The following is a 27,996-nucleotide window of genomic DNA, read 5'->3' as shown; positions in this document are numbered from 1 at the left end:
AAGTGTCCTTAGAAGAGCCACACAGAAGAGAGACACACAGAGAAAGGAGAAGAATGCCATGTGAAGACAGAGGCAGAGATTGGAGTTATGTAGCCATAAGTCAAGGAATTATGGAGTCACCAGAAACTGAAAGAGGAAGCATTCTCGCTTCGTGCCTCCAGAGAAAATGTGGCCCTGCCTTGATTCAGACTTCCAGAACTGTGAGAGAATTAATTTCTATCCTTTTATGCCATCAAATGTGACAATTTGTTACAGTAGCCCTAGGAAACTATTAATAATATATACTTCATGTTGTTTTGGTGTTATTGAAAAGATAATGGCCAAGAATTTTCAAAAAATAATGAAAGGCATCAAACCATAGTTCCAAGAAGCTCAGAGAAACAACAAACAAGCTGGAGAAAAAACAAAACAAAACAAAATCCTAGATGAGTTATATTCAAAGTTCTGAAAACCAAGGATTAAAAAAGAAATCTTGAAGGTAGCCAGAGAAAAAAAAACATACATACAGTGGATCAAATGTAAGAATTATGAAGAATTCTCATGAAACTACACAAACTGAAAGAGTAACATCTTTAAAGTTTGAAGGAAAAACTGCCAACCCAATATTTGTACTCAGCAAAAATATTTTAGAAATGGTGGGGAAGTAAAGACCTTTTTTCCCCCTAGACAAACCAAAGCTGACAGTTTTTTAACCAGCAAATTTCTATTTATAAGAAATATCTAATTTCTCTCTCTTCTCCTTCCAGGATTGCAGTTGTCCATGTGTTAGAGACAATATTGTCCTGTAGCTTATGGAAGCTCTGTTCTAGCCCTCTGTGTTTCAGTTTGAGGAATTGATCTATCTTTAAGATCACTAATTTATTTTCCCATTGAGCCCATTATAGCCATACTTCTCTGTTACTGGGTTTCTTATTTCTGTTGTGTCCATTAGACTCTTTCTTATAATTTCTGCCTTTCTGCTGAAATTCTCCATTTGATCATGTGTGTTGTTCAGTAGAGCCTTTACCATATTAATCATAATTATTTTAAATTTTGTATCTCGTAGTTTCAACATCTAGGTCATCTGAGTCTGTTTCTACTGATTGCTTTGTCTCTTGACGGTGGGGTTTTTTTTCTCCCTGCCTTTTTGTGTCTCATAATTTTCTATTAAATGCCAGGCATCATGTTTAGGACAGTAAAGACTGAGGTAAATAGTCTTTTCAGGAGTTGAGCTTAGTTTAGTGTTACCTAACGTACCTAGGTTGAGGTCTGGGTGATAGAGGATTTTCTCAATCATTTTCCTCACTCTCACCTTTCAGCCAGCCCTGTGGTCTTGCCTCTCAGAGGGGCATGCTTTTTTCCATGCTCTTGGCCCTCCTCCCTAGATAGGCTGCTGTTGCTTGGTGCTTGCTATTTTTTTGTTTTGTTTTGTTTTTTGTTTTCGTAGGGGTTGGGGGTGGGCTCTGTTGTCTTGACCCAGCTTCAGTCTTAGGCAGACTCTGTCTCCCTGAGTCTCAAAAGTCAGACATTCTTAGCGGTCCTGCTCCTTCCTCATTGAAAGGAGACCTTGATAATCTCAGCTCAGGATAGTTTCCTACCTCTCCCTCAGTGAGGGGTGTTTTTATCTTTGCTTTTCCCTGGTAGCTTTAGGATGCTGTTCTACAGGGGAGAGGTCCTGGCAGGGCTTCATATCTTTCCTTGCCCACTCCCCTCTCCTAGGCCTGCACCTCCAGGAATGGTTTTCTCCCATCTACTGTTCTGCCCCCATTTGTTTGTTATGAAAGCCCAGGGGAGGTCTGTGGAGAAGAACCTGTGCATGGGTGCAAGCTCTACTTGTGCCTGTGGCGCCTGGGGGTTCTGCACTCTTACCCTAGTCTACACTTGGTCTCCAGCAATTTGTTAAAACTGTAACTTACCCACTCGTATGGCACTTGGTGTCTCTTCTCTTCATGCTTTGCCATAAGTGACCCACAGCTGATGCTCACTTTCTGTTTTCCTTGGAAGTGTCTGTCTTTCCTTAGATTTCAGGCTACTGGTTGTTCTGTGACTTCAGCTCACTGATTTAAGAGAAGTTATGATTCTTTTAGATTGTCAGTCTTTTTCTTGTTAGGATGGAATTAACACTCTCCCCAGCTTTATATATCCTAGGCAGCAGCTCCTTATCCATACTTGTATCTTGATGGAAGAGTGAGATCACGGTCAATTCAGAGACCTCTCAAGAAGTCAACTCCAGATGGGTTGATTTCTTGTCACAAGGAAGATCTACAAGCTGTTTCTTTTTGTTTTTAATGAAATGTTATGGTTTGGTTCCTCTTGTGTCTGGGTGGCTGAGTATCAGCCACAGATATTTAGGCAATTCCTGCTGTGTGTGAAGTGCTGAGCTCCTGGTGGTGTATGAAAGGCAGGCAGCAGAGGAAACAGGAACTGAGGTGGGCAACACTTAACCGACTGTAAGAAACCAGAGTCCCACCCCAGGGTGGCATGAGAGGAGACACCTGCAGGCCCCAAGTGATATTTCCGAAAGTTAGAGCCATCTCTTGAGAGTCACCTTTTTTTTGTTTTGGTATTAAGATACTTATATTTGGCAAAAGTGAAATGTTCTTGAATTGATGTAGATCTATACGGGTATGTGTGTGGGTTAATCTTTGTTGTTATTTTAGTGAGCATTACTTTTTATTTTGAGATGGAGTCGTGCTCTGTTGCCCAGGCTGGAGTGCAGTGACGTGATCTCAGCTCACTGCAACCTCCACCTCCTGGGTTCAAGTGATTCTCCTGCCTCAGCCTCCTGAGTAGCTGGGATCACAGGTGCCTGCCACCATCCCTGGCTAAGTTTTGTATTTTTAGTATAGATAGGATTTCACCATGTTGACCAGGCTTGAACTCCTGACCTCAAGTGATCCGCCCGCCTTGGCATCCCAAAGTGTTGGGATTACAGGGGTAAGTCACTGTGTCTGGCCTCTTTGTGTTATTTTATTCATGTTATACTTAACTGAGAACCACCAGGCAAAACCGCTAGGACCCTTTGATGTTGAACAGACAAAACGCTGATGTGACTTTTGCATTTAAATGCTGCTTGGGTTATTCTGCCACTGTCATTACTCATGGCTCTGGTATGACTGTCTCTTCCCACTCTTGCGTGTCATTTTCTTATCTCTGCTTTCTTGCTTATTTGCCCAGCCCTCAGGGAAATGCCACAGCTCCGGAGTGCTGGCATGCAGGTGAGTGGCTCCAGAGCTGTGAGGGGCGGGGCTGCTGGCCCTTTGCTACAGTGCAGACAGTGGGGAGGTTTCATTACACAGAAAGTTTACCTCGGTGGGCTCTGCTCTTTGGGGTGTTGAGTGTTTGTGGAGGGCCTCCTCTGAGTTCAGCTCTGTGCCGGGCAATCATTCCAGGGCAGATGGGTTGAGGAAGTAACGCAAAAAGCATTAGACCCAGGATTCAGAGGCCTCTATGGGGACGTTGGAGAGGAGTTGTGCACATGGAAGCCCAGCTACAGTCAATGTCACCTGCCAGAGGCTGTCTCATGCCCAGGAAGAGCCTGCATTTTGGGTTCAGATCCCAATTCTGTTATTTGCTGGGTAACTTAGAACAAATTACTTAACCTCTTTGAGCCCAAGTGTCCATATCTGAAAAACAAGGTTAATAATGCCTATTGGGAAGGGCCATCATAAGGATGAAGTGAGGTTACATGTATTAAGTGAGGTGACATTAAATGAGGGCACACAGTGGATGGCAAGTAAACCATGGCAATTGCTGGACTGGTAGAGTGTTAAGTGCTGTGATGTTTTCTGATGAGAGTGGGCAAGGAGGCAGGGAAATGGCTCCAGACAGCCCTAGAGTTTGAGGCTGGTTAGTTTTGGACAGTCATTTTCTGACTGAGCCTTAGTTCTCTTTCTTGTCAAATGGAGACAGCCCATGAAAGTGTGGTATAGGTGGGAAAACATGGCAGCTGCTGCAACCCTCTGTTGTAAAGGCCACCTCTCCAGCTTGGAGCCCCGCGGCTGCTGTCTTTAATACTCCCTTGGAGCTGGCTCAACTTTGGCTCATCCAGGAGGGTTTCTATTGCTAAAGTCAGTGGTACTCACCCTGCCTCCCTGCAGCGTCCACTGTGCTTCCAGAGGCTGAGCTCAGCACTGTCCGTTTCTGGGCCATTCTGCAGAAACTCAGATTTTCCATTCCCTCCTTCCTAGGCAGCCAGCAGCACCAGACTCTGACCCATTCCATGACAATGCTGGCTGTAGGACAGAAGAATTCCCTGCTCACACCCTTCCTGCAGTGGAGGAGTGTGTGTGTCTACAAGTTAGGGGCTCCTCTGGAAGGAGTGGGCACAGCACTGAACATTTCTTAAGAAAGGCCTGCTGGTAGCTTCAGCCATTTGAAGGACTGGCCCAGTCTAGATGAAGAAGTGGAGGCCCAGAGCTGATCAGTGAGTGTCTGAGTCACCATTCCTCACCACTGCACTCTGCTGTGTCTCCTGACAGAACTGCCTTAGTCTGGGGGCCACTGTGGTAGGCTGAAGTCTATCCTGGCAAGGCTGGTGGACTTCTGAAACTTCCTTTTGGGATGGGCTTCTGGGTAAGCTTTGAGATCTGAAGCACGTTGATTCCTGGAGGACTGGAAGAGACTCAGCCCTGATGGCCGAAGTTGTGGAAATGGCCACGGAAGTGGTCGACATGCTGATGATAGGCGTGTGGACACGGTGCTGCTCATGTTCTCAAGAACATCCCTCTGGCTCATGTCTTACATTCAGGTTCTCCTGTAGCCATCACGAGGGCCAGCATTTTTCCAAGTTCAAATCAGCATGCCCTTGAAAGTTTGAGATCTATGAGACTCGAATACTTACCTAATAAAGGAAAACATGCAGATAGGGTCCACGTGCTAAACCACATTCCCGTGGGAACAAGTCCACAGAGGAACTGCAGGCTCTAAGACCAGCCCTGCCCTTGGACACCCATGGCTCCAGCATCCCGCCCACTGAACATGTGCACAGCACTTCCTCGATCCACAGAAACCTTTGTGCATAGGACAAGGAGCTGACTTTTCTGAATTTGGGGGCTGAGGGGCCTTAGGCAGAAGCACTAAGCCCCTCACCTCCTGGAGTCCTATCTGAAGCAGCCCGGGGTGCCTCTCCTGTGGATTCAGATTCCTGCCAGCCATGTGCCAGCCTGGGACATGCAAACAGAAATCTTTGTTTTTCCAGGGGATCTGGGCCAGGATGGGATTGGAACACCCCTCTCCCTGCCACATACACACTGCCACCAGGTTCTGGGCCACAGCTCCTCGGGCCTGGGAAAGGCATTTGTGAAGCCTGACACATCCCCATATTGGGGGGTGCGGAATTAGAGTTCAACTGACCAGGAAGAGGAGGAACTTCAGGCCCAGGCCGGGCTTCAGCATCTCAGGACTCACCTGGATGCCTGCTGGTGGGTGCCAGCTGCTTGAAGAGATGGGAGGCAGCCAGCCTCCCTGTGGGGCTCCAAGAGCAGACTGAGGCCACTCACTGACCTACCTGCCCTCCTCCCCAGGCCCCTTTCTGCCTGAACCACGAGGCGTTCTGATTCCACTCCTCACTTAAGGCCTCTGCCTGGAAAGGTGTGCATGTGGACCCAGATGTGGGAACGCCGCCACGCTGCTGTTTCTCACTGACACTTGCAGCTTACCTTCTCAAGTTTGCTGGTGGTTTTCCCTTTCATCTTTTAGAGGGGCTATTCCTCTCACAGTATTTCTTCAAGCACTGTATAGACTGAGGAACTTTTTTCTTTCTGTCTTTAGCCAGAAGTGGACTTCCCTGGCCCCCCAGGCAGAGGCAGGAGTGTGGAGTCTGTGCAGAGCCAGCCCCAGGAGCCCGTGAGCGTGCCCCAGACGCTGACCAGCACGCTGGAGCACATTGTGGGCCAGCTGGATGTCCTCACTCAGGTAAGCCACACTGTGGGTTCACCCGTCATCTGCACTTGGTCCCGCATTTGGACCCTTTGAAGTTGGACAACAGGTGCTGGATTTTTAAAAACATAATTATAATGGACCTCTTTTCCAGTCCAGATTAATGACATTGCAGAGCCTTCCCGGGGATCCTGGCTCTTGGAGCCATTCAAGCCCTGGCCAGGCCACTAGACTCCAAAATCCCCAGTGCTGGGTACTACTGGAGTGTGCTCACCTAGAGCTGGCCTGGGCCACTGAAGAGCTTTGAAAGAAACACTGTGTTTGTTTATTCCTCCCACTCTTTGCTGGATAGGCACTGCAGGGGCATGCCAGGGAACTGAGTAGTGAGTCAGGGCTTCTGAGAGCCTAGGCTCTGAGTTTGAGCCTGGCCCTTATCCTCTGAGCAACCTTGGGGAAATCCCTTCAGTTCTCTAAGCCCTGGTATGTTTATCTGTAAAGTGCTGGTGGTTGTGGGCTCTGCCTGCCACATTCATGATGAGAATTAAGGGAGATGAATCTGGGAAATGTTTGACCCATGCCTGGTGGCCCTAGGTAACTGCTCAATGAATGTTAGTTGTGGCCCTGACCACCCTCATCACTGAGATGGATATGGGCTCCGCCCTTGGGAGCGTAGGTTGGCAGCCATAACACAGGCTCGTAGTGTAGCAGTTTCATTAAGAGCAAAATCCCCTGACAAGAGGTGGTGGCCAGCACTAGGGCATGCTTGGCAGGGCCATCCCACCCGAGGGAGGAAGAGAGGTCCTGGCTGCCTATGGCTCTGAAGAGGCCATGGGCATGTCCAGGGAATGAGTGAAGCTCCAGGTGGCTGGCATGTGGATATGTGGTGATGGGGTCGGGGGCAAGGCGGGATTTAGAGGTTCCCCAATTCCTCATCTGCTTGGCTCCTGAGGCCAGGCTGGGACTCTGCAGATCCTCCTCTGCCATGCCATCACATGGGTAGAGCGAGGCTGCAGGAGGGACACATGTGGCCCATGAGGAAAACAGAAAGGTGTTAAAGCCAGGGGGCAGGGGGTGGGGAAGCAAGGAAGAGTGGTCTCCAGTCCAGCTCACATGAAGGATGCAAGGGACCCTTAATGTCACTAACGGAAATGGAGCTGAGATGGCATGGTATCCTTTCCCCAGCTTGGGATCGTGGGCTAAGTGAGAAAAGCTCTTCCAGGGTGTGTCATCAGAGCCCAGCTGGGGCATACCTTGGGCCCACTGAAGAAAGCACTCTTGAAGGGAAAGGCCAAGTGTCATGACTGGGGGCTGTGGGACTCCAGGGCACAGTGTACAGACCTTGCTGAGAGGCTGCTAAGCCCTGAGAAGAAGGCATGTGCTGAGAGTGATGTGAGCAGCATGCAAAGACTTAAAAACCACCCCACTTCAAACCCGTCAGCAACTGCCTCATGTTTTTCACAGCCTCGCCAAGTGAGAGATTAGGGGAGGTGGAATCAATTAGAACTTTATAGGATAAAATTGGAAATTAAGTCTGAGAAGGTGGTTAAAAATAGCTACATTGGATCCAGAGGAGTATAACACTAAAAACATTTCCTGTCACTGTGTTTTAGGGGTGCACATGGAAGGTTTTGTTATGTGTTCGCAGTTAGTACGATAGTAACTTTTAAAAAACTGGCATCACAGAGAATAAGTGAAGGCTGGCCTGTGGCCTGTGGCCTTCGGCCCATGGCTGGGTGTCTGGGTGTCTCAGTGCCTCTGTGGCACCCTGGTCCTACCTCACACTATTCAGCCCCTTTGCAAATCCAACTGGCAGGCCACCCCCGACCAGATGCCAACAATATCAGCCAGTCACCTGCTTTGCAAAACTGACAGTGTCTGTGTGTTTCTGGATGCCATAAAGCGAGGCATGTTCTTGACGGACTCAATGCATCCCGAGGAAACTTGAGTTCTGCAGATGAAGCACCAGTTGAGGCCTTAAAGTTCAACCCATTTTCAGAACTGTGCATAGCACCTTTGTGCTAATCCTGGCAAGTTCTCCTCGGGCTTGGCTGTTGGTTGTCTTCTAGGCCCACCTTTCTCTCCTGGAGTTGAGATTTTCTCTAGCTGAGGTGTTTCAGCCACAACCAGAGCTATCTCCACCAGGGGGTTGAAAGTTTCCCTGCACCTTTCTCTTGGCATTGGCCCAGCAGAGGCAGGCCCACAGCAGGCCCCGCTCTGGATGGTCCAGACTGACCCAGCCCTCCCCTGAAGCTTAATGCCAGACGGCCACCACCATCCATCTTCCCAAGTGGCTTGTTCAGCTGGCCTTCCTTCTTGGTCTGTGGATATTGGTCTCAGGTGCCACCCCATCAGCAAGCACTCCTCGCCATCCACCAGGTCCTGAAGAGCCTTTTTGTTCTGGAAGGGTGGGATGCCCAGCCACCCTAGCACTGATTCCTACTAAAAAGTCATCCATGTGAATTATGCTGTTCTCCTCCGTCGCCCCCACTACCCCTTCCCTCCCCCACAGGGAAGTCTACTTCAAAGTGGCCTTTGAGAGGGAAGCTGCCTTCCAGGTCCTTCAGGCCTCCATCCTACAGAACATCCTTCCAGGCGAGAGCCATGGGGCTGCAGTGGGCAGTGGCCAGGGATGTTTTCTGAGTGAGTCACAGAGTCTCCAGCCCCTGGGTAGGATACCCTATTTCAGAGGCTCACAGTCTTCAAAGCCTGCCTTTCTGCTCAACAGGCTGGTATGGCCCCATGTGGCAAGGTCACCTCTGTGGGTGTTTGTGGTCTGTCTCTCACCAGTCTGAGGGTCAGGGACCCAATCTCAGTCCTCCCCAGGGTGACGCCTTCCGCAGCTCCTCTGTGTGAAGGAAAAGCCTGGAAGCCAGGAAGCTGAGTGAGCCGGTGGAGAGGAGTGGCTTTAGCTTTGTCTGGCTTCCCCACTGCCTACCTCAGCAACCTCGGGCAAGTCACTTCGCGTCTGTGTGCCTTACTTTCCAAATCTGGAACACAGAGCTGATCATAGCACCCACTTCATAGGCCTCTTGGGAAGCTCCTTGAACAGTACCTGACAACGCCGTGCACTGCTGATGTGTTGGGTGCTGCTCCTGTTGCTGCCATTGTCGTTATCCAAGGCTTGGAGGCCAGGGGGATCTGCATGACAGCACCAGAAATAGCTCTCCCAATTCTCCACTGCCTCATGAAGCTAGACCCTTCCCTACGCCGGAAGCCATTCCTTGGCCCTCAGAGCAGAGGTAGCAGGTTCCTTCCATGCACACACATTCACTGAGCCCACTCTGTGTGGTGGGCCTGTATGAGACCCGGTCCCACCTTCAGGAAGAACTCAGGACTGAATCTGCCGAGGTCGGAGCCAGGCGTCCACAGAGGAGCCGGCAACTGGAATCACTGGAAACAAGTGGGAGTCCAGACACCGGGTCAAGGCCATGGGTCCTCTGGTGTGGGGTAACAGAAGCAGCAGCCCAGGAGTTCATCCTCACCTGATGGGACACTAGGCAAAGTTGAGGCCTGACCCATGCTGAGGGTCTGGGGTAGAGTGGAGATAGGGACACAGAGAAGTTGAGACATGAGCAAGGACAGTGCTATCATAGCCCCATCCCAGGGGCGATGAGACAAACAGCACTTTGGCTGGCCCCTGCAAGGCTCCTGGTCTCCGGAGCAAGCCAGCAAGTGGGGCAGCTTCCCCCCAGCCTTCCCAGGCCAAGAGGCCTTGCAGATGAAGAGGAAACCAAAGTGCCCTTGGGACTTGTACAGCATCAGAAACCCTTTAACTCCAGAAATGGGGTTGGTGTTTTACTTTTTTATGAATGCCTTTTTTATAAAATCCATACATTATTTTTCAAAAGTGTATTTATATGGGGAAAATAGACTTTGGGGTGACCTTGCGAGCCAAGCAGGTGCAGTCTTCAGGCCTCCCCACGTAGTTGTTTTAGATGGAAAGTCCTCAGAGTGTGGGGATCACATACTCATCATAATTGTCATCCTCCTGATTTTTATTGGAGGCCTGCTACTTTCCAAGGACTTCCCTGTGTGGCCCTCACTTTATCCTCCCACCTGGCACATGACAGCAGCATCATGCCAGGTGCAGATAATGTGTTAATAATGGCTTGTTGTGCCTGGACCAGCCTCGGGGTCCAGCCAGCCTGGGGCTTCCCCAGGGGGCCAGGTGATCCTGATATCAACCACTGTGGGTCAGAGCTTCCCCAGCTTCCCTTGCCAAACAGTTTTGGTGGAGTTAGGCATGGCTTCATCAAGAAATTCTGCAAACCAAACTTGACCTCCCTGAAAGGTAAGGCCAGAAGCTCTTGCCCTGGGCTCTGTGATCAGAGAGCCCAGCAGGCCGAGCGCCTTAGGTCAGCAGCCAAAGAGCACACACACCCTTGCCCTGGCCTGCCCCTGTGTGGGGATGATCCCTCCTTGCCCCAGGAAACACTGAGCTTGCTGTTTGGGGTGCCATTGGTTTCTTCACTAAGCTTCCTCAGGGCCCTGATCCCAGCTGATGCCATGCTTTGAGCAGCTGGGGTTTGTTCAGCTTTACCGTCCCCACCAGCTGTGGGGAGCAACTGTTCCTCCTTGGGTTTCAGGGCTACTCTGTTCACCCAGTGAGCCACCTGCCCATCAGCCTGCGCACACCTCCACCATTCATCACCTGGGTGACCTTGGGCAGGTGACGTCAATCCCAGAGCCTCAGTCTTCTCCCTTGTAAAATGGGGAGAGATACCTCATTGGGTCCTCTGAGCTCTGCTGTGCGGTTCTCAGTTAACTGGGTGTGCTAGACTGGTGCCAGCTGTTCTGTGAAGCACAGCAGTGAGTCGATGTTCTCCTGGGAGCAATATGGGAAAGCACCAGGGCAGGCTTGTGGCACAGGAATGACAGGAGTGGACATTCCACAGTCCCCATGTCGCTGGACTCAAGTCCCAGGAATGCTTTTGAGCTGCCAGTGAGACTCTAGTGTCTGGCTAGGCAGGAGGATAAGAGAGGGGAGAAAGAAGAAGTCATTCCCCAACCCAGGAAGGAGGAGGGCACAGGAGGTGACAGAGGCACTGGGGTACACATAGACACTGTTGAAAATTAGGCACGGGTCATGAGGCCCATTAGATCAGACCCTTTAACCCGGACCTAGGCAACAGGGGCCAAGATGGAAGCTCTTAGAAGATGTATATAGTACTTCCTGTGACAGTACATTCTTTGAATGTAGAGATTGTAATGGTTTTTAGGGAACGTGTATTTCCTAACAATGGAACTGAGGATTTTCTTTGGAGGACTTTTTGTTCCTCAAGCCCCCTGTGGGAATTCTCAGGAACTGCTAGGCCTGAGGTCAGGAGTGTGGGCGTCACATGCTGCGAGCTCCCCACCCCACTGAGAGATCGTATGCCCCTCCCTCAGGGTCCAAGGGCCCTGCTCTGAGCCTGTCCTGAGACCCACCCCTCCCCTGTCCCCTCTGGAGAGAGCACACGCCTGTCCTGTGGCTTCCCTGGGATCACTCACCTGCTGGGCCTGCCTCAAGTCTTCTGAGAAAGTTGGCTCGACCCCAGAGGCGCAAGGGTTCCAGAGAAAAACCCAGACCAGGAGTCAGAAGCTGCAGCTGCTCAGACCCGGCTCTGCCTCTTTTTGGCTTTCCAACGAGGGGAGATTTTAAGCACTGCCCCTCTGTCTGTCTGTCCCATGGGGTGGACAGCAGAGGTCAGCCTCTCAGGTGGGGCCAGGACTTCCCCTGAGGCCTTGTTTCATCTGCCTGCCCCCAGGCCAGGCTCCACTGTTCTGAGCACCCCTGGAGGACTCCAGGCCAGTCCCCGAGGCTGCTAGGCCGGCCTGCCCAGGGATGGGCGCTCAGGGGGTGTACAAGCAGAGGCCCTGACCCTGACCCTGGTACTCCTTCCCCTTGTGCTCTTGGGGGTGCTGCCAGGTGATCTAGGGGTCTTTTTCACAGATGCCAGAAAACTCGCCAGTGAGCAGGGAAAGAGGCTGTTTCCACAAATAGTCACTGCTGCGTGAGCTCACCTCCACACCGGCCCTGTGGCTTCCTTCATGAACCCTCAAGAGGCCAGAGGGCTGCTGCACAGTGCTCAGCTGCCCTTAGGAGTAACGGAGGTTCCAGTGGTATCTGGAAGTTGCAGAGGTCCTGGGCCTTCCTTAGGGCAAGGGGGTGGAACTCGGGGGTGTGGACAATGACCCAGGAGCTGGGGAGGCTGCTGTAGGGGGGCCCGGCATAGGCCCAACACGCGGCTTGGTGGTTTTGCCTCAGAAGCCCACAGCAAAGTTATTTTTGACTCCAGTTTCACGTCTTGCTGCTTTTTAAAAATACCAAGCCATGAAATTCCTGCTCCAACTGTTTTTTTATGGCACCCAGTGTTTCAGGCTGGCCACAGCAATGCTGTGATGTCACGTTCCAGTTCCTGTGACTCATGGAGGCTGCTGGGCTATGGGACTTGAAAATGCATGTGGTGGGGAGCAGGCAGGGAGCAGGCCCGCCAGCCCTGCTTGTTTGCGTCTCTTTCGCATTTAATTTTGTTAAATGTTCAAGTCATTGCGTTTTGCTGTCCTAACTCAGCAAGGCCAAGGATTTTTGCCTGTTTGCTTTGGGGATACAGAATGGCCTATTTGCTTCAAGATACCTTAAACCTGCTCCCCCCACACACCCATGGTAGTCCTGGCAGTTCCTATTTGACGGGCTGCTCAGGTGAGGCATCTGGTTCCACACTGGTGGGGAAGGTGGCAGTGCCTGGCCCTGATGTGGGCCAAGCTGCCTCACCACTCTCAGGGGCTCTCTGTATCCCTCTTTCCTGGGAGGGCTTGCTGTTGCATATGGAAATATACACCCAATTTTATAGTTATACCATTTTCCCTGGGGATCGGTCCTCCCACGTGCACGCAGACAGAATTTGTTGGGAGGGTATAGAGTGAAAGTCACCCGGTGCGTCTTCCCATCATCCCAGGAGGGCGTGTGCAGCCCTCCTAACACTGCTGCCACTTGCAGACAGGGCCGTAAGGGTGGTGGTGGGTTGTTTCTGCAAAAATGGGCCCGCTCTCTGCATCAGCACATCTAGCCAGCTCACCTACTTGGTCCAGAGTGGATGTAGCCACCCTCCTTGTTGTGGACCTTCATGGGCTGCCCTTTTGGCCAGAGTCATGTTCAGGACAACCTGAACTTCTTTGTGGGGGTTTGGAAACAAGAGGCTTGTTTTCCTTCTGTTAAGAGGCTGCTTCTGGGGGACAAGGGACCCAAGACACTGTCTGGTCTGTGCCAGGAACACACTTGGTGGCAGAGGGACTGGGGAAATGTCTGTCTGTCTGGGCTCCTGGCCCTTCCCCAGCCCTGTTACTATTTTTGGCATTTTTCCCAAAGGCTCCTCTGGCTTTGCAAATGCGGTGGGACAGGGGAACCTGCGTCTTCCCCAAGTCTCAGGTCAGGGCCAGTGCCCTGCCTCCCTCGTGACACGCAGCCTGCGAACAGCACTCAAAAACGGGCAAGCTCGTGTTTGCCGGGGGACTGCATGGCAGCTCCCATGGGGGTCTGGCAAAAAACTCAGGTTTTCCATCTTTTATCCCATCTGTGGTTGTGGCAGAAAGCACCCTGTTCCCAAAGAGGCTGCAGATTGAAGGCCCCTGCCTGCCAGATGGGCTCGGCAGTGGCTGTGGTTACCTCTGGGGCTTGGGAATGTTCATGGTCGGTCATATGAGATTTCTTCTGTGAGGCTCTGAGCAGGCTTGGAGATGGGGGAGGGCTGGGAGATGGTAGGCAGGAGCGGGTGGTGGAGAGCAGAGGCTGGGAGCAGGGAGAGAGGCCCATGCAGGGACATCTCATTTGGGCTGAATCTAGGCTTGCTCTGAGAGGAGGAAGGGAGGGGACTCCAGGTGATTTGCCCTTGCTCCTCTGGGACCTGAGGGCCCTCCAAGGAAAGTCCAAACACAGGCCACAAGAAAGGGGCCTTGAGTGTTATGACAGGAGCCCCAAACTGGCCTGCATGGCTCTGAGATTAAGCAAGCCACAGCCTAGTTCATCACAGCTGACCCCGTGACCACTTGGTGCTTTCCTGAATGAGGCACCACCATAGCAGGGCCAGGAAGGGCTGTAGTCGGGCCTGCTGCTTCCTCCCATGCGCTCTGTTAAGGGCCCTGATCCAGGCCTGTACTATAGGTACGGAACCTCATCATGCCCACAGTGGCCATGGCTGAGGAAGCACAGGAAGCCTTGAACTTAGCATGGCATTTGGGAAGCAATTATTTGCCACTTGCCCTTCTGATCTGGGCCCAGCCAGTGGCTCCAGAAAAGATTATTGCCCAGGTTTCCCCACTGTGGATCAGTGGATGCTTGGCAGGATAGGGGAGCCTTGAGACTCCATCCCTAGTGGTTTGTGCCCTTCTTCCTCCCGGAGGTGGCCTTGCTGGGTGGTAGCTGCAGCCTGACTTGCCAGACTAGACTGAGACTTCCAGGCCTCCAGCAAGCTATCAAGCTGTCTCTCTGGCTTAGGATGATACTGTTTTATTGGGTCTTGAGAAAGTAGTTAACTAACTACTTTACATGGATTGTTGGAAAAGTCAGCCTCTGAAGAAATGGGATGCAGAAGGTGACCAAGGCCGAGGTCCACACCCCATGCTCAGCCCTGGAGTCAGAGTCCAGCAAAGCTGATGGCCAAGCATGACTGGTGTCCTACACCTTGGGGCCTATCCCGGTCAGACACTTGGCTTCTCTGGTGGCCTGTACGTGGCTGGCAGGGATGTGCTTGAACCCACCCCGTATCAGTGGGGCTGTGACTCAGGTCCTCCCTTTGGGTGTGAGCAGCACCCCATGGGTCCCAGGAGCATCCGATTTTATGAATGGTCTGAGTGGACCCACTTTTTATAGCTTCTCCTTTTGGGAGAAAGAGTGATATGGAAAAGAGAGCTGTGTTCATGTAAAAGGAGTTGCTTTTAAGCCATGAGGTAGGTAAATAGCCAAGATTCCTTAATCTGGTGGCTAATCCACTAATAGAAAATAGTGTTTCATGTACTTCCCGAAGCTAATCCTCAGTAGAGGTGGGGGTTGGGGGATGCAAAACCGTCAGAGAAATCCTATATCCCTGAGATAATGTGAAACAGAACCATGGACCGTAGGCTCAAGGGACCAAAAGCTCATTTTCTGTTGTTTGCAGCAGACTGTGGGGTTAGGGGGAGTGGTTAAAAAGACAGTTGCTGGGTCTAGAGAGATTGGGAAGAATTTTTTAGAAATTGGTTCTTTTGTGAATCGGCTATTTGTGATCCTGGGCATGTTAGCATGTCAGACATCAGCATTAGAGGGGAGCTCCATTCCTTCCTTTCTGAGGTTCAGGCCTCAAAGATTTTAGTCATCATCAGACCAGGACTGAGGGGAGGGGAGGAACTGGACTGCTTCCTTGACTCCCACCCCGACTTCCTGCCAAAGCAATGAGGCTTCCTCCTCCCACGACTAGCTGGTGGGGGCTGGCCCCTCCTACTGCCTGCCCCACTCTCCTCTGTCCCTTCAAGCCCACCAGGTCCGAGACCCACGCTGGGGTGAGTATTCCTCACAAGCTGGGTGGACCCATCCCTAAATTAGGGCTGCCCTTTGGCCTGGGGGACCTAGGCTGACAGGCACCAGACCTGTGTTCCCTGCATTCCCACAGCACTCAGGGCTGGGCATTTGTCCATCCAGTCAGTACTCAGTGTACACCTGCTGTGTACCAGGTGCTGTCTAGGAGCAGGAAGACAGTGATGAGGAAGAATAGACAACAATCTCTGTCCTCATGGCACTGGCACGCAGACTGACTGATGTCCACAGGCTGCTTGAAGGGCATCGTTTGTACCCTCTGACATGTAGGCCCCTGAGATGCAGACCATAAGGTGCTGGGTGGTGGCTGGGGCCAGGAGGCAGAGCCTTCGGTAGTGCGAAGGGCTGAGCTTAGACCAGCAGGCCCTGTCTGCAGATGGCTAGGCTGGCTCCTCTGGCCCCCCAGTCATTGCTGACATGTGGCAGCAGGCTAGCCAGGGCACCACCAGCAAGGCAGGGCCCTGCATGTGCACACACACAGGCGTACACCAAGTGACAAAGCTGGAGTTGGCAGGAGACAGTGCAGAGCTAGGGTAGGCAGTGGGGCCCGGCAGCCCTGCTTTGTTTTGATAGCTCATGAGACCCCACAGCAAAGAGATTCCCCTTTTATTGCATCTGTTTTAGATCTTCAGAATCTGAGTGAAGTCAAAACCATGCTACAGGGGAGACTAATTCAACATTTTTTCATCTCTGCAGTGAAGCCAAAGCAAAGTTAGACATTCAGTGCAGCACAGTTGAGACCAGGGGTGTTGAATCAATGGCCAGCCCAAGGACATTTGCCCTGGCCTGCCACAAATGTCCTCAGTGGTGTGGCTGGGTGACTGCACCCTCTCCCTGAGACTCAGAGCAGCTGGGGCCACCCCACCTCCGGCCCAGTTATCTGGCTCCTGTGTTGGTGGGGAGGAGACTGGGAACCCCAGCCCCACCAGGGGGACCTCGTGGGGGCGCCCACATCAACCACAACCCGGGAAATGATTAAAAGGAGCTTTTCATCACAGGAGAACTTTAAGAAGCAGCCAGACCACCACGTGCATCAATGGCTCACACCCTCCCAAACCTGACCACAGGCTGCCCTATTTGGGGCCTCATCAAGCCCCATCTGTGCCCATGGCTCCCCCAGTATCCCAGAGCTCAGCCAGGGCAATGGCTAGAGGAGTCATGTTCCCCATAGTGCATGCCTGTGCCCAGCCAGACAGAGCAAGTGCTACATGCATATTAGCTGTTAATATGAATATTGCAGTGACTACGAGAGATGCGTTTTACAGACGAAGACACTGAAGCCCTGGGTCTAGTAACTTGCCCAGGGCTGCTTGGCGAGTTAGTGGTCAAGTTTCCCTTTGAACCTAGGCCATATAGCTGAAGAGCCTTCGTGCTTACCACATGGGACCAAGGTTCCCCACTAGGAATCCTTCAGTGGCATTTTCCGAGGGCCCACACCCGTGAGGGGAGGAAGGCAGGCATCCGAGCCGTGGGGCCAGGGCAAGGAGGCTCCTGGGGTAGGAGAGTGGGCGGGCCTCAGGTGGGTGGGGTTGGGCAGGGAAGGCAGTATTGGTGGGCAGCACAGGGCCTGGAGGGCCACAGGAATGCTGTGCCACGGAGTCTGGCCTTTATTCCTGAGCTCTTAGATAGGAAAGGGTCATGGAGAAGCAGTGAGGAGGCAGAGGGTGAAGAGTGTCCCAGGAGTAGGGCAAGGGGAGTCACCAGGAAGCCTAGGTGTGAGGATGGGGACTGAGGAGCAGGCAGGAGGGGCACCTGAGTGCCAAGAGGGAAGTACCTCAAACCCTGCCTGGAAGGCCCTAGTGCAGGAAGAGCCCAGCTGGGGCAGGGGATGGGGTGCCTGCCTGAGTCTGGCGAGGGCAGAGCCCTGATGTGGCTACCCCTGCCAATGATATGCTGACCAACCCCGTGTGGCCACCAGGGGGGCCTGGGACAGCATGGCCCTGTATGCTCACCCTCCTACTGCCTCTCCCAGGCTTTACCCAGCTGCTGCCTCTCCCTTAGTCAGTGCAGCTTCCCATTTTGCCCCATCAGCCACTGATGCCTTATCTCCTGGCCTCCCTGCAAACCTACCAGCCCAGAACAGTTGCAGCTCCCCTTGCCACTGTGTCCCCAGCCCAGGCAGAGTGCTTGGTGGGACACATGGCTGGATGTTGGCTCCGCCTCCACCCATCAGTCTGGCCCAACCACCCTGTCCACCTCCATGCCACCTGTCTTCCAGCTCAGAGGAGGCTCCCATAGGAACCAGTACCACTCACCAAGGAGGGCCCCAGGTACCACCACCCAGGGCTCTGCTAAGAGCAGGATGTGGATATGGGGAAGGACCCTGGCCAAGGTGAGCACGAGGCCCCTGGGAAGAGGGGCTGCCCCAGAGCTGGGGGGCGGGGGATGGAGTGGGGAATCCTCGAGTGAGGCCTGCACTTGGAGAAGTATTTTTAAGGATTTGGCCAGCCTTGTTCTTTCCTGCCCCTAAAATGTTCTTTGCTGTCAGTGGTGGTGGAGTAGCTTTCCCCGAGCCTAGACGGGACTGGTGCTGCGGCCGTGTCAGTGCTCGGAAGCCCCCAAGAGCTAGGGTCCCTTGTTTGCTGCCTGTGGTGGGTGCCTGACAGATGTATGGAAGTGAATGATGTTGTTGGCTGCCCCCGAGGACAGTTGTGAGTGTCCCACAACTCCTCAGTTTTGGAGAAGTTACGGCTCCAGCTTCCCTGCCATGTTTGCACATGAGTGCATGAGGGAAGACTTCAGCAAAGGTGCTGATGACAGTGGTCATGGGAGGAGGAGCAGCTCCTCGAAGGGACATGTCTCTGAGGGTGTGACCTTGGTCTGTGCTCTGAAGTACCAGTCCTTCCATTTCATGGCCTGTGGGACCAGGTGGCTGTGGTCAGTTCCTAGGTCGAGGCTCTTCTCCCAGAGTTTATTCTGGAACCAGCGTTCTACAAACTGGCCACAGGCATGTGGGAGCAGCATCCTCCCTGGCTGTGCCTGCTCAGACTTGTGAGCCTGGTGAGGCAGTGCCAGGGAGTGGAGGATTCTCTCTTCCCTTCTGTTTCAAGCTAAGGGCCCTAGGGTGCATATCTCTTCCCTGCTCAACCACTTGAGGCCAAACACCCTGGCTTCCTGAGAGTTCCAAGAGTGTGCCTCAGGGCCTTTGCACCTGCTGCACCTAGTACTTGGAAAGCACTTGCATCAGCTCATCCTGTGTTGCTTTCTCCCAGAGGCCTTCCTGTCAGAGTTGATGTTGTCCTTCCCAGGCCGGGCGGCCCTGGCATCAGCCCCATAGCAGGTGAGCCGTGGCAGGGGCCTGACTCCACCCGGAGCTCAGTCCCAGGTGGCCAGACACACACTCTGCTCCTGTTCCCCTCGCTCTCTCACCAAACACAGAGTGAAAAGGGAATGAAGAGGCCTTGAAAGGAAATAGAAATAGAACTGGGAGAAAAGTGCTAAGAAAAAAATGCAGGACAAGCCCACCTCAAGAGGAAACCAAGCGAGGGAGAAAAAGAGGCTGGGGCTGAAAGAAGGGGAAGTCACACCGGTAGGAGGTGGCCAGCAGGAGAAAGGAGGGACAAAGAAAAAGCCCACGTAGCCCAGGGAGAGTGCTGGGGTGTAACTAGACCTGAGGGGAGAAAGTGGGCACGAGGGACCGTACGTTACTCCATGGGGGTGTGAGGCGCAGCCAGGTGAGTCGCACCTGTCCTTGTTTGCTCATTTTGCCACATACGAGGGTGGGGGCTTCACCCTCTCCGGAAGCACTATGCTCCCACCTTCTCTGTGCCTGTCCAGAGAGGAACTCTTCCTGTACCTCTGCAGAGCCCGTGGGAGTGTCACACCACCCGTGCCCCTCGCCAGCTGGGTAGTCATGCAGAGGCCCCTGTGAACTTTCATGATGCCCCAGATGCCTGAGTCCCCATCACACACATCAGAGAAGTTAAGGCTCTCCCCCCAGCCACCTCGGAGGCCAGCAGAGCTGCATAAACCCAGGCTCTGTCCTAGGCAGGACATCTGAACTGGTCAGTTTGGGCCACTGGTGGGCATGGAGGATGATATGGCATCTGGGCTCAACTGTTCCAACCTCGGAGCCCTGTGGGGCACATAGCAGGCTTTCAGCAGACATCTAATTACTCTATGTCAGTAGAGAAGGACACATCTGAGGTAGTGAGGTGCAGACTGGGGGTGTCTGTTGAAATGTCCCCAGTGTTCCTCTTCTACTTGGAGTTGGGGGCCCAGGTGCCAGACATGTCTCTGAGGACTTGTATTTCAGTGCAGCTTCTTTGGGCATCACTACAATTTTTAGGGGGCTAAAAATAAAAGCCTGTCATTTTAAAATCAGTTCTTTTTATACCATGCTCAGAAGGCCCTTTAAGGTGTTACATAAAACGTCTTACACATCTTGAACTGCGAGTGAGAGAAGGCACACTCGCCCTCTGAATGTTGCCCCAATGGGACAGATCACAGTGTCCCCTGAGCAGGAAAATTAGGATTCAAATAGAATGCCATTGTTCAGCCTCTCCTGGGGGGATTTTCCTTGGAGAACTCAGGTGGATGAATCATGGCTGGAAGCCCTACCACCACCTGGCCTGAGCGCCTAGATCCACTGTCCAACCCAAGAGAGCCAACCCAAGCTAGCCTGTCACCATGCTCTTGGTTTTGGTCCCCAGCATCTCAGCATCCTCCCTGTTGGGTCACCTGGGTTGGGCAGTCCCTCCTTCATCCCCACCAAGGAGCTTTCTAGGAGGTTCAGCCCATCGCTGACATCACCCTGGGTCCTGGCAAGGCCCTTGGCTCCCCTGCACTGGACTCTGCTCTCCAGCCTGCAGGGGCCTTGTGGGTCCGCTGCCCTCCCCCTTCCCCCTCCTCCTTCCCTCCTCACCCACTGGCTGCCCCCGATAGGATCCTCAGTAGTCCCAGTCTCAAAAATGCAGAGCAACTCTGCTGCTGGCTCAGGCTTCTCAGACCACCCCATGCCTGCCAGACCCTCTCAACATTCTTGGGGGTCCTCATACTCAGCCTGTGCAATCTGGAGCCCGTCTTCTGCCCCTCCTGCAGGGCCAGTCCTTGTCTTGTGTTCTTGGCCTTGGAGCACATCTCCTCCTCTCTCAGACCCCCATCTAACTCGTCACCAGGTACTGGTGCTTCATTCTTTGTGGCTATCTCTGGTTCTATCCACTTTCCTTCCTGGCTTCTCCTGCCCCCAGTCCAAGCCACCGTCATCCCCTCTGGTTCTCTCTTGCCTGCACCTCACCTTCTCACAGCCGTAAAGCCACTCGCAGACTGTCCCTGTGTAGTAGCCAGAGGGGTCTCAAATCCCCTCAGCCTGGCACCCTCCTGCTCTGAGGGTAAAGATGAAGCTGCTAGGCGTGACCTGCAGGGCCCAACCCGATCTCCTGCCTCCCCCAAGGCCCCCTCTTCTTGCTCCAGTGCACTCCTTCCCGTTTGTTAGCGGCCAGCCCAGGGCCTTCGCGCACACTGTTCCTTGGGTCCTGATCCTCTTCCTGCCCCTCTTGCTCCTCTGTCCCCCAGTGTAGCCCACTGTCTGTGTGCCTGTGTAGCATCTGCCTCGTTGAACTGGGGTGCACCCTGTGGGCCCAGCCAAGTCTGTCTGGGTGTTGTCACCCTGGGCCCGGGACAGGCCAGCACGGGGAGGTGCTTGGTGAGAGTTGGAGTAAGTGAAGAGCGAGGGCAAGGGTCAGCAAATTTAAACAGTAAAGATTCTAGGCTTTGTGGGCCATACAGCCTCTGTCACCGCTACTCAACCTGCCACGGACCCAGAAGGCAGATACCGTACGGAAGAGACCATACAGAAGCCAGCAGGCATATCCATAAAACCTTATTTACACAAAGGGGCAACTGGCAGTAGTGTGCTCACCCTTGGTCTAGAGAAACAGCAGAGTACATTCGATGGCAAACAAGTGATTTGAAGACCAAGGTTTTCTTGAGAAGGGTCATGGCTTCCTGGAAATTGCTGGTAACAGAGTAGGAAAAGGGTTCAGAAATGAGCCCCCAGGTGAACCTCAGGCAGATGTGACTTTGCATATAAAACTTCTGGAGCCCTGCTGACCACACCCCATGAGGCTTCCTGACACTGGCCATGAGGGCCTTGACCTGGGAGGCGGACAGTATCGGGTGAGGAGTGACAGTGCCCAGGCCATAGGGTCCTCACTCCAGCTTCCTGTCACTCCGACTTAGGGAGAGAGAGGTACCTTGTTTAAAGGTGAACCTTGTCTTCAGGGGATGGGGCACCCAGCAGTGACCCAGGTGAGTTCCACAGCGTGTTTTGGGACCAATCACTTAATGCTGCGGTGGCACAAGTGCCGGTGAAAGAAGCATTGACAGTGAAGCAACTGGGGCAGCTTCTCGTTGCATATCCAGGAGGAGGTTCTTGTCTCTGTGTCCTTTCAGTTCCTATTACACTGAGTTTTCATGATTCACATGAATTATTCTTATGACCTTTGTCGTAATTCCAAACCTAAATGTTTAGCCAGGTAAGAGACTGCTTTTCAGGGGGAGGTGACACGTGAGGCTGACAATGTGAGGGGGTGGGTGACCCTGGGGGCTGTCCATTCCCACTGGCTGAGGTAGGAGCTTCTGCTCATTTAATTCGGAGCAGCTAGGCCAGGCAGCCTAAACCAGGACAGCAGGTGCTGCTGCTGGGTGAGGACAGGGATCCCCGAGTCTTTCCTCAGGCTGCCTGCATTTGGGCATCAGGGCTGGAAGTGGGATGGGACACCAGCAGGCCTTTCCTTTGGCATTCTTGATGGGGACAGAGCCAAGATGCACACTGCCCAGTGCTTTAGCGTACACACTGCAGCCAGGCCACCCGGGCTCACAGCCTAGGCTTGTCACTGATAAGCTGTGTAACTTTAGGCAAGTTACTTAATCTCACTGTGCCTCAGTTTCTTCATCTGTAAAATGGGGATGATAAAAGCTCCTACACTGAAGGTTTCTTGAAGTTTTTGGTACACACGAGCGCCCCATGAAAGTCAGCTGCCAAGAGAAGCCCACGGAGCAGAGGGTCAATCATCAGGGTGAATCGCCCAGAGCCCAGTCCCAGGACTTCCTGCTGGTCCCCCTCATACTGCACGGAGGACCTAAGAATGTTCCCAGGGCGGCACCAGGTCCTGGGAGAGGGAATGAGCTGCCTGGTTTCTCTAAGCTCAGAAGATGGAAGGGGCCGCACTGTGGGAGGTTGGACCCCAGCATGAGGGAGTTCTGGGAGATGGGCCATCTTTCCTGGCCACTTTGCCCAGGCTGCCCCTCTAGCAGCCAGAGCCCTGGACTCCTCAACCCCTGTGTCAGTTTCCCTTTACCCTGCCTCAACGTCAGAAGCCATGGACACTTGTGTCAGGTAAAGCAGTTTCCCTTGTTGACACCTGGCACCCGACCCAGCCTGTACCTCTTTGGGGACTTTCTGAGGGGCTAGGACCAGACCTCTGGCCCCTGCTCCCCTGTACAGAGCACAGGGTGAGAGGCAGTGTGATCGAGGAGCTGTTTGGAAGGTCAGCGCTCATTTGCCCTTGAATAAATGAAAGTCGAGGCTGCCAGGCTATGGAGTGTGGACCCGGGGAGGCTGCAGAGGTGTTTGCCTGCAGAGCACTCCCCTCACCCTCCAGGGCAGGTGTGGCCTTGTCTCCAGCCTGGGGAGGACAGGCGCTGTGTAGCAGGAGAATTCCCGGGGTGGACGGAGCATGAGGCAAGGAGAGCAGCCTGCTTGGCTGGGCCCCGCTGGGAGTTGTGCCACTAGGCAGCAGGCGGGAACAGCAGTGGCTTGTGTACACCGAGGTAGCACATATTTTCTGAACCCTCGCATGGGGATATGCTTACTTTTTGTTCTGAACCGACAGGTAAAGTTACATTCTGAACAAGGCCACATGATATGGCTCCAAACCGGTCTGTGCCAGGGATGCCCCCCACGCACCACCTCTGCCATCTCAGATGCTCTCCTGCCCTCCTCCCACAGCTCCTGTGCAGCTGGGGAAGCACAGTGGCACTGTGGTGGCCTGTCCTGGCTGCTCTGGGCCTGTGGCCCGGACAGACTCCCTGCAGGTGGCCTGCCAGCCCTCCCACCTGTATGTGCCACCAGCCCTGAGTGTGTCTTCACTTTACCACTTGGATGCCCAGTGGGGCATTTCCATCATGGGGGAACCCCTTCCTTCCCCTTGTAGAGGGAAGGCACACCAGCAGCATTTGAGATTTCCATGTTTCAGCCAGGCGCAGTGGCTCATGCCTATAATCCCAACACTTTGGGAGGCCGAGGCGGGCAGATCACGAAGTCAGGAGATCGAGACCTGTCTCTACTAAAAATACAAAAATATTAGCCGGGCACGGTGGCAGGCGCCTGTAGTCCCAGCTACTCGGGAGGCTGAGGCAGGAGAATGGCGTGAACCCAGGAGGTGGAGCTTGCAGTGAGCCGAGATCGCACCGCTACACTCCAACCTGGGCAACAGAACCAGACTCCATCTCAAAAAAAAAAAGAGATTTCCATGTTTCACTTTCTATAAGGAGTCACCATTTTCTGTGAAAATGAGGCCCTGTGCTTTATTAATTTGATTTTTAAGAAAAAGATAAAAAATTTTAAGAAAGTAGGATTTTTTTTTTTTTTTGAGACGGAGTCTCACGCTGTTGCCCAGGCTGGAGTGCAGTGGCGCGATCTCGGCTCACTGCAAGCTCCGCCTCCCGGGTTCCCGCCATTCTCCTGCCTCAGCCTCCTGAGTAGCTGGGACTACAGGCGCCCGCCACCGCGCCCGGCTAATTTTTTGTATTTTTAGTAGAGACGGGGTTTCACTGTGGTCTCGATCTCCTGACCTTGTGATCCGTCCGCCTCGGCCTCCCAAAGTGCTGGGATTACAGGCTTGAGCCACCGCGCCCGGCCTAGGATTTTTTTTTTTTAACTATATGGAGCAGAGAATGCCAGACAGCATTCTAATGTACAGAAATCCAAAAAGCATCCTGCTCTCCCAGGCCTTCTCCTGGCTCAGAGTGGGGGCAGCTGGGATCACATGTGCTGGGAAGGGCCTGGTGGACTTCTTTCTCCCTGATGGTGGCCACCACCCGGCACCTTGGCAGAGAAGGAACAGGGGAAGCCGAGACCAAACGCAGAGATGACACAGCTCCTCTGAAGCTAGGCTGGAGGGGGAGAAACTGCCTTGGGGGGTGTTGGGCCTCATAAAAAGCCTGTTTGTCTACTATGCTGTGAAGTGATCCTCAAAGCTCTGAGAGGAAGGCCTCAACAGGGTGGCACCTTCATGCAGGGGGCTGGTTGTGAAACAGGTGATGCTTCTCTTTTCAAATAATTTAGACACATTTAGTGGTCACATTCCTACTGAGCTGAAGTATGGGCCCCCTATGGAACTAAGTGGAGGCCCCCGTATTGACGTTGGCCCAACACCTCGCACACGTTTTCTGGGCCCACTATCTCCACGTTTGCAAATTGAGTTCCTGTGAAAAGTTTGAAAAAAAATAAAAATAATAAAGGCAGAAGAGGAAAAACAGGCTCCTCTGCTGTGGCCTTGAGTTTGGGGCCATCGGAAAAAGTCTGGATGAAGAATGATTTTGGCCCTGTGAGTTTCACAGCAGCCAGTGGAAACTTCCAGGAATGCTGCCCCAGGCCAGCCGGGGGCTGTTTCCGCCGCCACTTTTATGAGCTGCAGACCCCCTCCCTGGCTGGCTGGCTGGCCAGCACAGGGGGAATGTGATGGTCTCTTTCAGCTCAGCTCTGCCTCTCAGGGTGCAGTTTGTGTTCCATGGACAGCATTTTTCCAGGCTCTGTCCAGTGACAGAGGGTTCAGAGCCCTCACAGCCCAGATTGGCTCGTTTAGAAGGGGCCAGCCACCAGGCGGAGCACCCTCCACGGCAGCTGACATCCGTGTGGGATGCTGCAAGAATTTATAGCAGCCTTAGAGGGGAAACTCCCTCCTAAAATGTTTCAATGTTATATTAAATGTATGAAAGAAAGTTTTATTTCCACTGGACCAAGGCCCAGGACTTCATGGAGCCCCAGGGAAGGGGGCAAAACCTCTTGGGAAAGCACACAGGTGAGGTTAATCTGACCCTCCTGATGCCTATGGGCTGCATGGTATCAGAGTCAAGGCTGCCATACTCACATGGGCTCATCCAGTGGCCAGTGGGGGCCTGGCATACAGTAAGGCACTCAGCCAACCCTAAAGAGGGAAGTGAAATGACGCCAGAGGCGTCATGGCCAGCATGGTCCAACTGTGCAAGTGATGAGTGGGGCAGGCTTGCTCTGGTCCAGCCCCTCTTTGGGGAGCATGCAGGCTACCAGACAGTGCTGCCCCTCTGCTGACACTCTGTCCAAAGCCAGAGGAGGAGGGCAGCTTTTCCCAGCCTGTCTGGGAGCTATGTCTGCAAGACTGGCCCTGGCCCATGAAGCACACACAGCTCCAGCAGCTGGGGGCCTTTGGCAGGCTAGGCAGGCAGGTCCGCAGGTGAGCCATTGTGCTGGGTGTGTAAGAGAGGCCAGGAGAGCAAGGTCCCAGCTTCAGGAAGGCAGCATGATGACAAGCACCATCAGGGTGAGCAACTGCTGGGCTGCTGAGTTACCTAGGCCATGAGCTTGGTTGTCCTTCACACTGGGAGGAGAAAGTGGGCTCAGAGAGATGAAGTTGTCATGACCTGTGATTGCCCTGGGCTGAAGTCCCAGATGACATAACCTATAGTAGTCCTCATTGGACTTGGACAGGCAGAGACCCTCCTGGGATTAGGGGACTCACTCACCTCCCTGCCTTTGTTCCCTGCCAGCCTGGGAGGCTCTTCCAGGTGTGAGGAGAAGGACCCAAGGGAGTGCCATCATTTGTGGGTGCAGTTTTCTCACCTCTGGAGTGGAGGTGGTTGATGGTCTCCAGTTGTTTATGGACAGTGCCTGGCTCAGACAAGGAAGCTGGTTTTGCTCCAGAAGTCCAATCTAAATGCCAGGCCACCAGGGTGGGGGGTTCCTGACCCCTTGGTTCTCAAGAAATGACCAAAGGCTGTGGGACCTGCCATCTAGTTTCCCTCACTGTGTCCCCACCCCCTGCCCACAAACATCAGAGATCAGCCATCCAGAGCCAGGAGAAGCAGACATAAAGGCAAGGGCTGTCCCAATAGCACCAGAGACAAGGGGCCTGGCAGAACCCCTGGGTGGAAAGAGCCAGCTGGCATTTGGGCAGTGGCTGAGGCAGCCAAGTGGGGACTGGCCAAGGAGGGTCCCTAGAGCAGCCTGGTGGCCCTTCTGTGTTCTGACCCAACCACTGTTTATTTTGCAGACAGTCTCCATCCTGGAGCAGCGGTTGACACTGACAGAAGACAAGCTGAAGCAGTGTCTGGAGAACCAGCAGCTAATCATGCAGAGAGCAACACCGTGATCGGGGGAGCAAGAATCAGGAGCTCGGTTGATTTGCGGGTGGCAGGCCAGGGATTTGTACCGTGGGACTTGGGTAAATAAAGGGAACTGAACTCTGTGGGAATCACATCCATACCGGAGCCCTGGATTTTTGCAGTTCTGCCCTCCATCTTGCTATCTGCACCAGGAGGCTCTCCACCTGGCAGCCAGAGGTCCCCAGTGGGCCGGGCTCACACACAAATGATGCTTCAGACCCGACTGAGAGGACCACATTTTCCTTAATGTAAAGGAGCCACTTGAAAATGCCTGCTCCCTGGCCGGGCGCGGTGGCTCAAGCCTGTAATCCCAGCACTTTGGGAGGCCGAGATGGGCGGATCACGAGGTCAGGAGATCGAGACCATGCTGGCTAACACGGTGAAACCCCGTCTCTACTAAAAAATACAAAAAATTAGCCGGGCGAGGTGGTGGGCGCCTGTGGTCCCAGCTACTCGGGAGGCTGAGGCGGGAGAATGGCGTGAACCCAGGAGGCGGAGCTTGCAGTGAGCTGAGATCGGGCCACTGCACTCCAGCCTGGGCGACAGAGCGAGACTCCGTCTCAAAAAAAAAAAAAAAAGAAAAAAAAAAAAAGAAAATGCCTGCTCCCTCGGGGTCCTGAGACTGTGGCTCCCCCTCTGGAGGAGGTGGCCCCACCATGCCTTGATTTTCACTCATCATTTGGACACATGATTGGCTTTTGCCACCCCTGCCATGGCGTAGAAATTGACTGCACACTGATCGGATGAGCCGGGGGGTTTCTCTAAATCTGACTAAAGGCCCAAAGTGGGCCCATCTGAGTCAGGTTTGTCAGGAACAAGCCCTCTCGAGTGGGTGGTGGCTTTCAGTGGCCCTGGTTTCTGTTCCACCCGTGTTCACTGGAGCCAGGTGGCTTCCTCCTCCTTGCGTGAGTGAGAGCACAGGAATCTCAAAATTAAACGTGACTTCATTGCACTTGTTGCAGGAGTGGCTTATGCTGGATGATACTTAATCAATCTTCCCATCCCCAGGGCCCAAACAGAATGAGAATGGTGACTTGGGAGGACCCCCGCCAGGATTGCCTCTGAGGCCAGGACACCCCTGTTTTCAGCTGTTCAGGGTGTCGGGGAACAAGGGCAGTCAGAGCCCTTGCATGCACCCACCTCCCCCTGGCTGGCCCCCACTGACTGCTTCTGTTGGGACTTGCAGGCTTCAGGCACCTGAGTTTCCATTTGCTCCGGAGGGCTTC

At 53.4% G+C, this 27,996-nt stretch overlaps 1 protein-coding gene across 9 annotated transcripts in view; it reads left to right on the top strand.

The window, feature by feature from the left end:
• Window positions 1–27,722, top strand: part of POC1A (POC1 centriolar protein A) — an 81,411-nt gene extending 53,689 nt beyond the window's left edge. For 7 of the 9 annotated variants that reach the window (XM_045386155.3, XM_005547312.5, XM_005547317.5 and 4 more), the window contains 2 exons: window positions 5,752–5,895; window positions 26,659–27,722. In XM_045386155.3, the coding sequence (XP_045242090.1) occupies window positions 5,752–5,895; window positions 26,659–26,757 (243 nt within the window). In that variant the 3' untranslated portion in view covers window positions 26,758–27,722. Of the gene's footprint in view, window positions 1–3,156; window positions 3,198–5,751; window positions 5,896–26,658 lie in introns of all 9 variants that reach the window. The other 2 variants (XR_006696080.3, XR_012431234.1) reach the window with 1 other exon arrangement.
• Window positions 27,723–27,996: the final 274 nt, after the last annotated feature.

Source organism: Macaca fascicularis, chromosome 2 (assembly GCF_037993035.2).
Source record: "Macaca fascicularis isolate 582-1 chromosome 2, T2T-MFA8v1.1".
NCBI lineage: Eukaryota > Metazoa > Chordata > Mammalia > Primates > Cercopithecidae > Macaca > Macaca fascicularis.
Note: the sequence above shows the minus strand (reverse complement) of the source record. Positions and strands in the feature narration are given on the sequence as shown.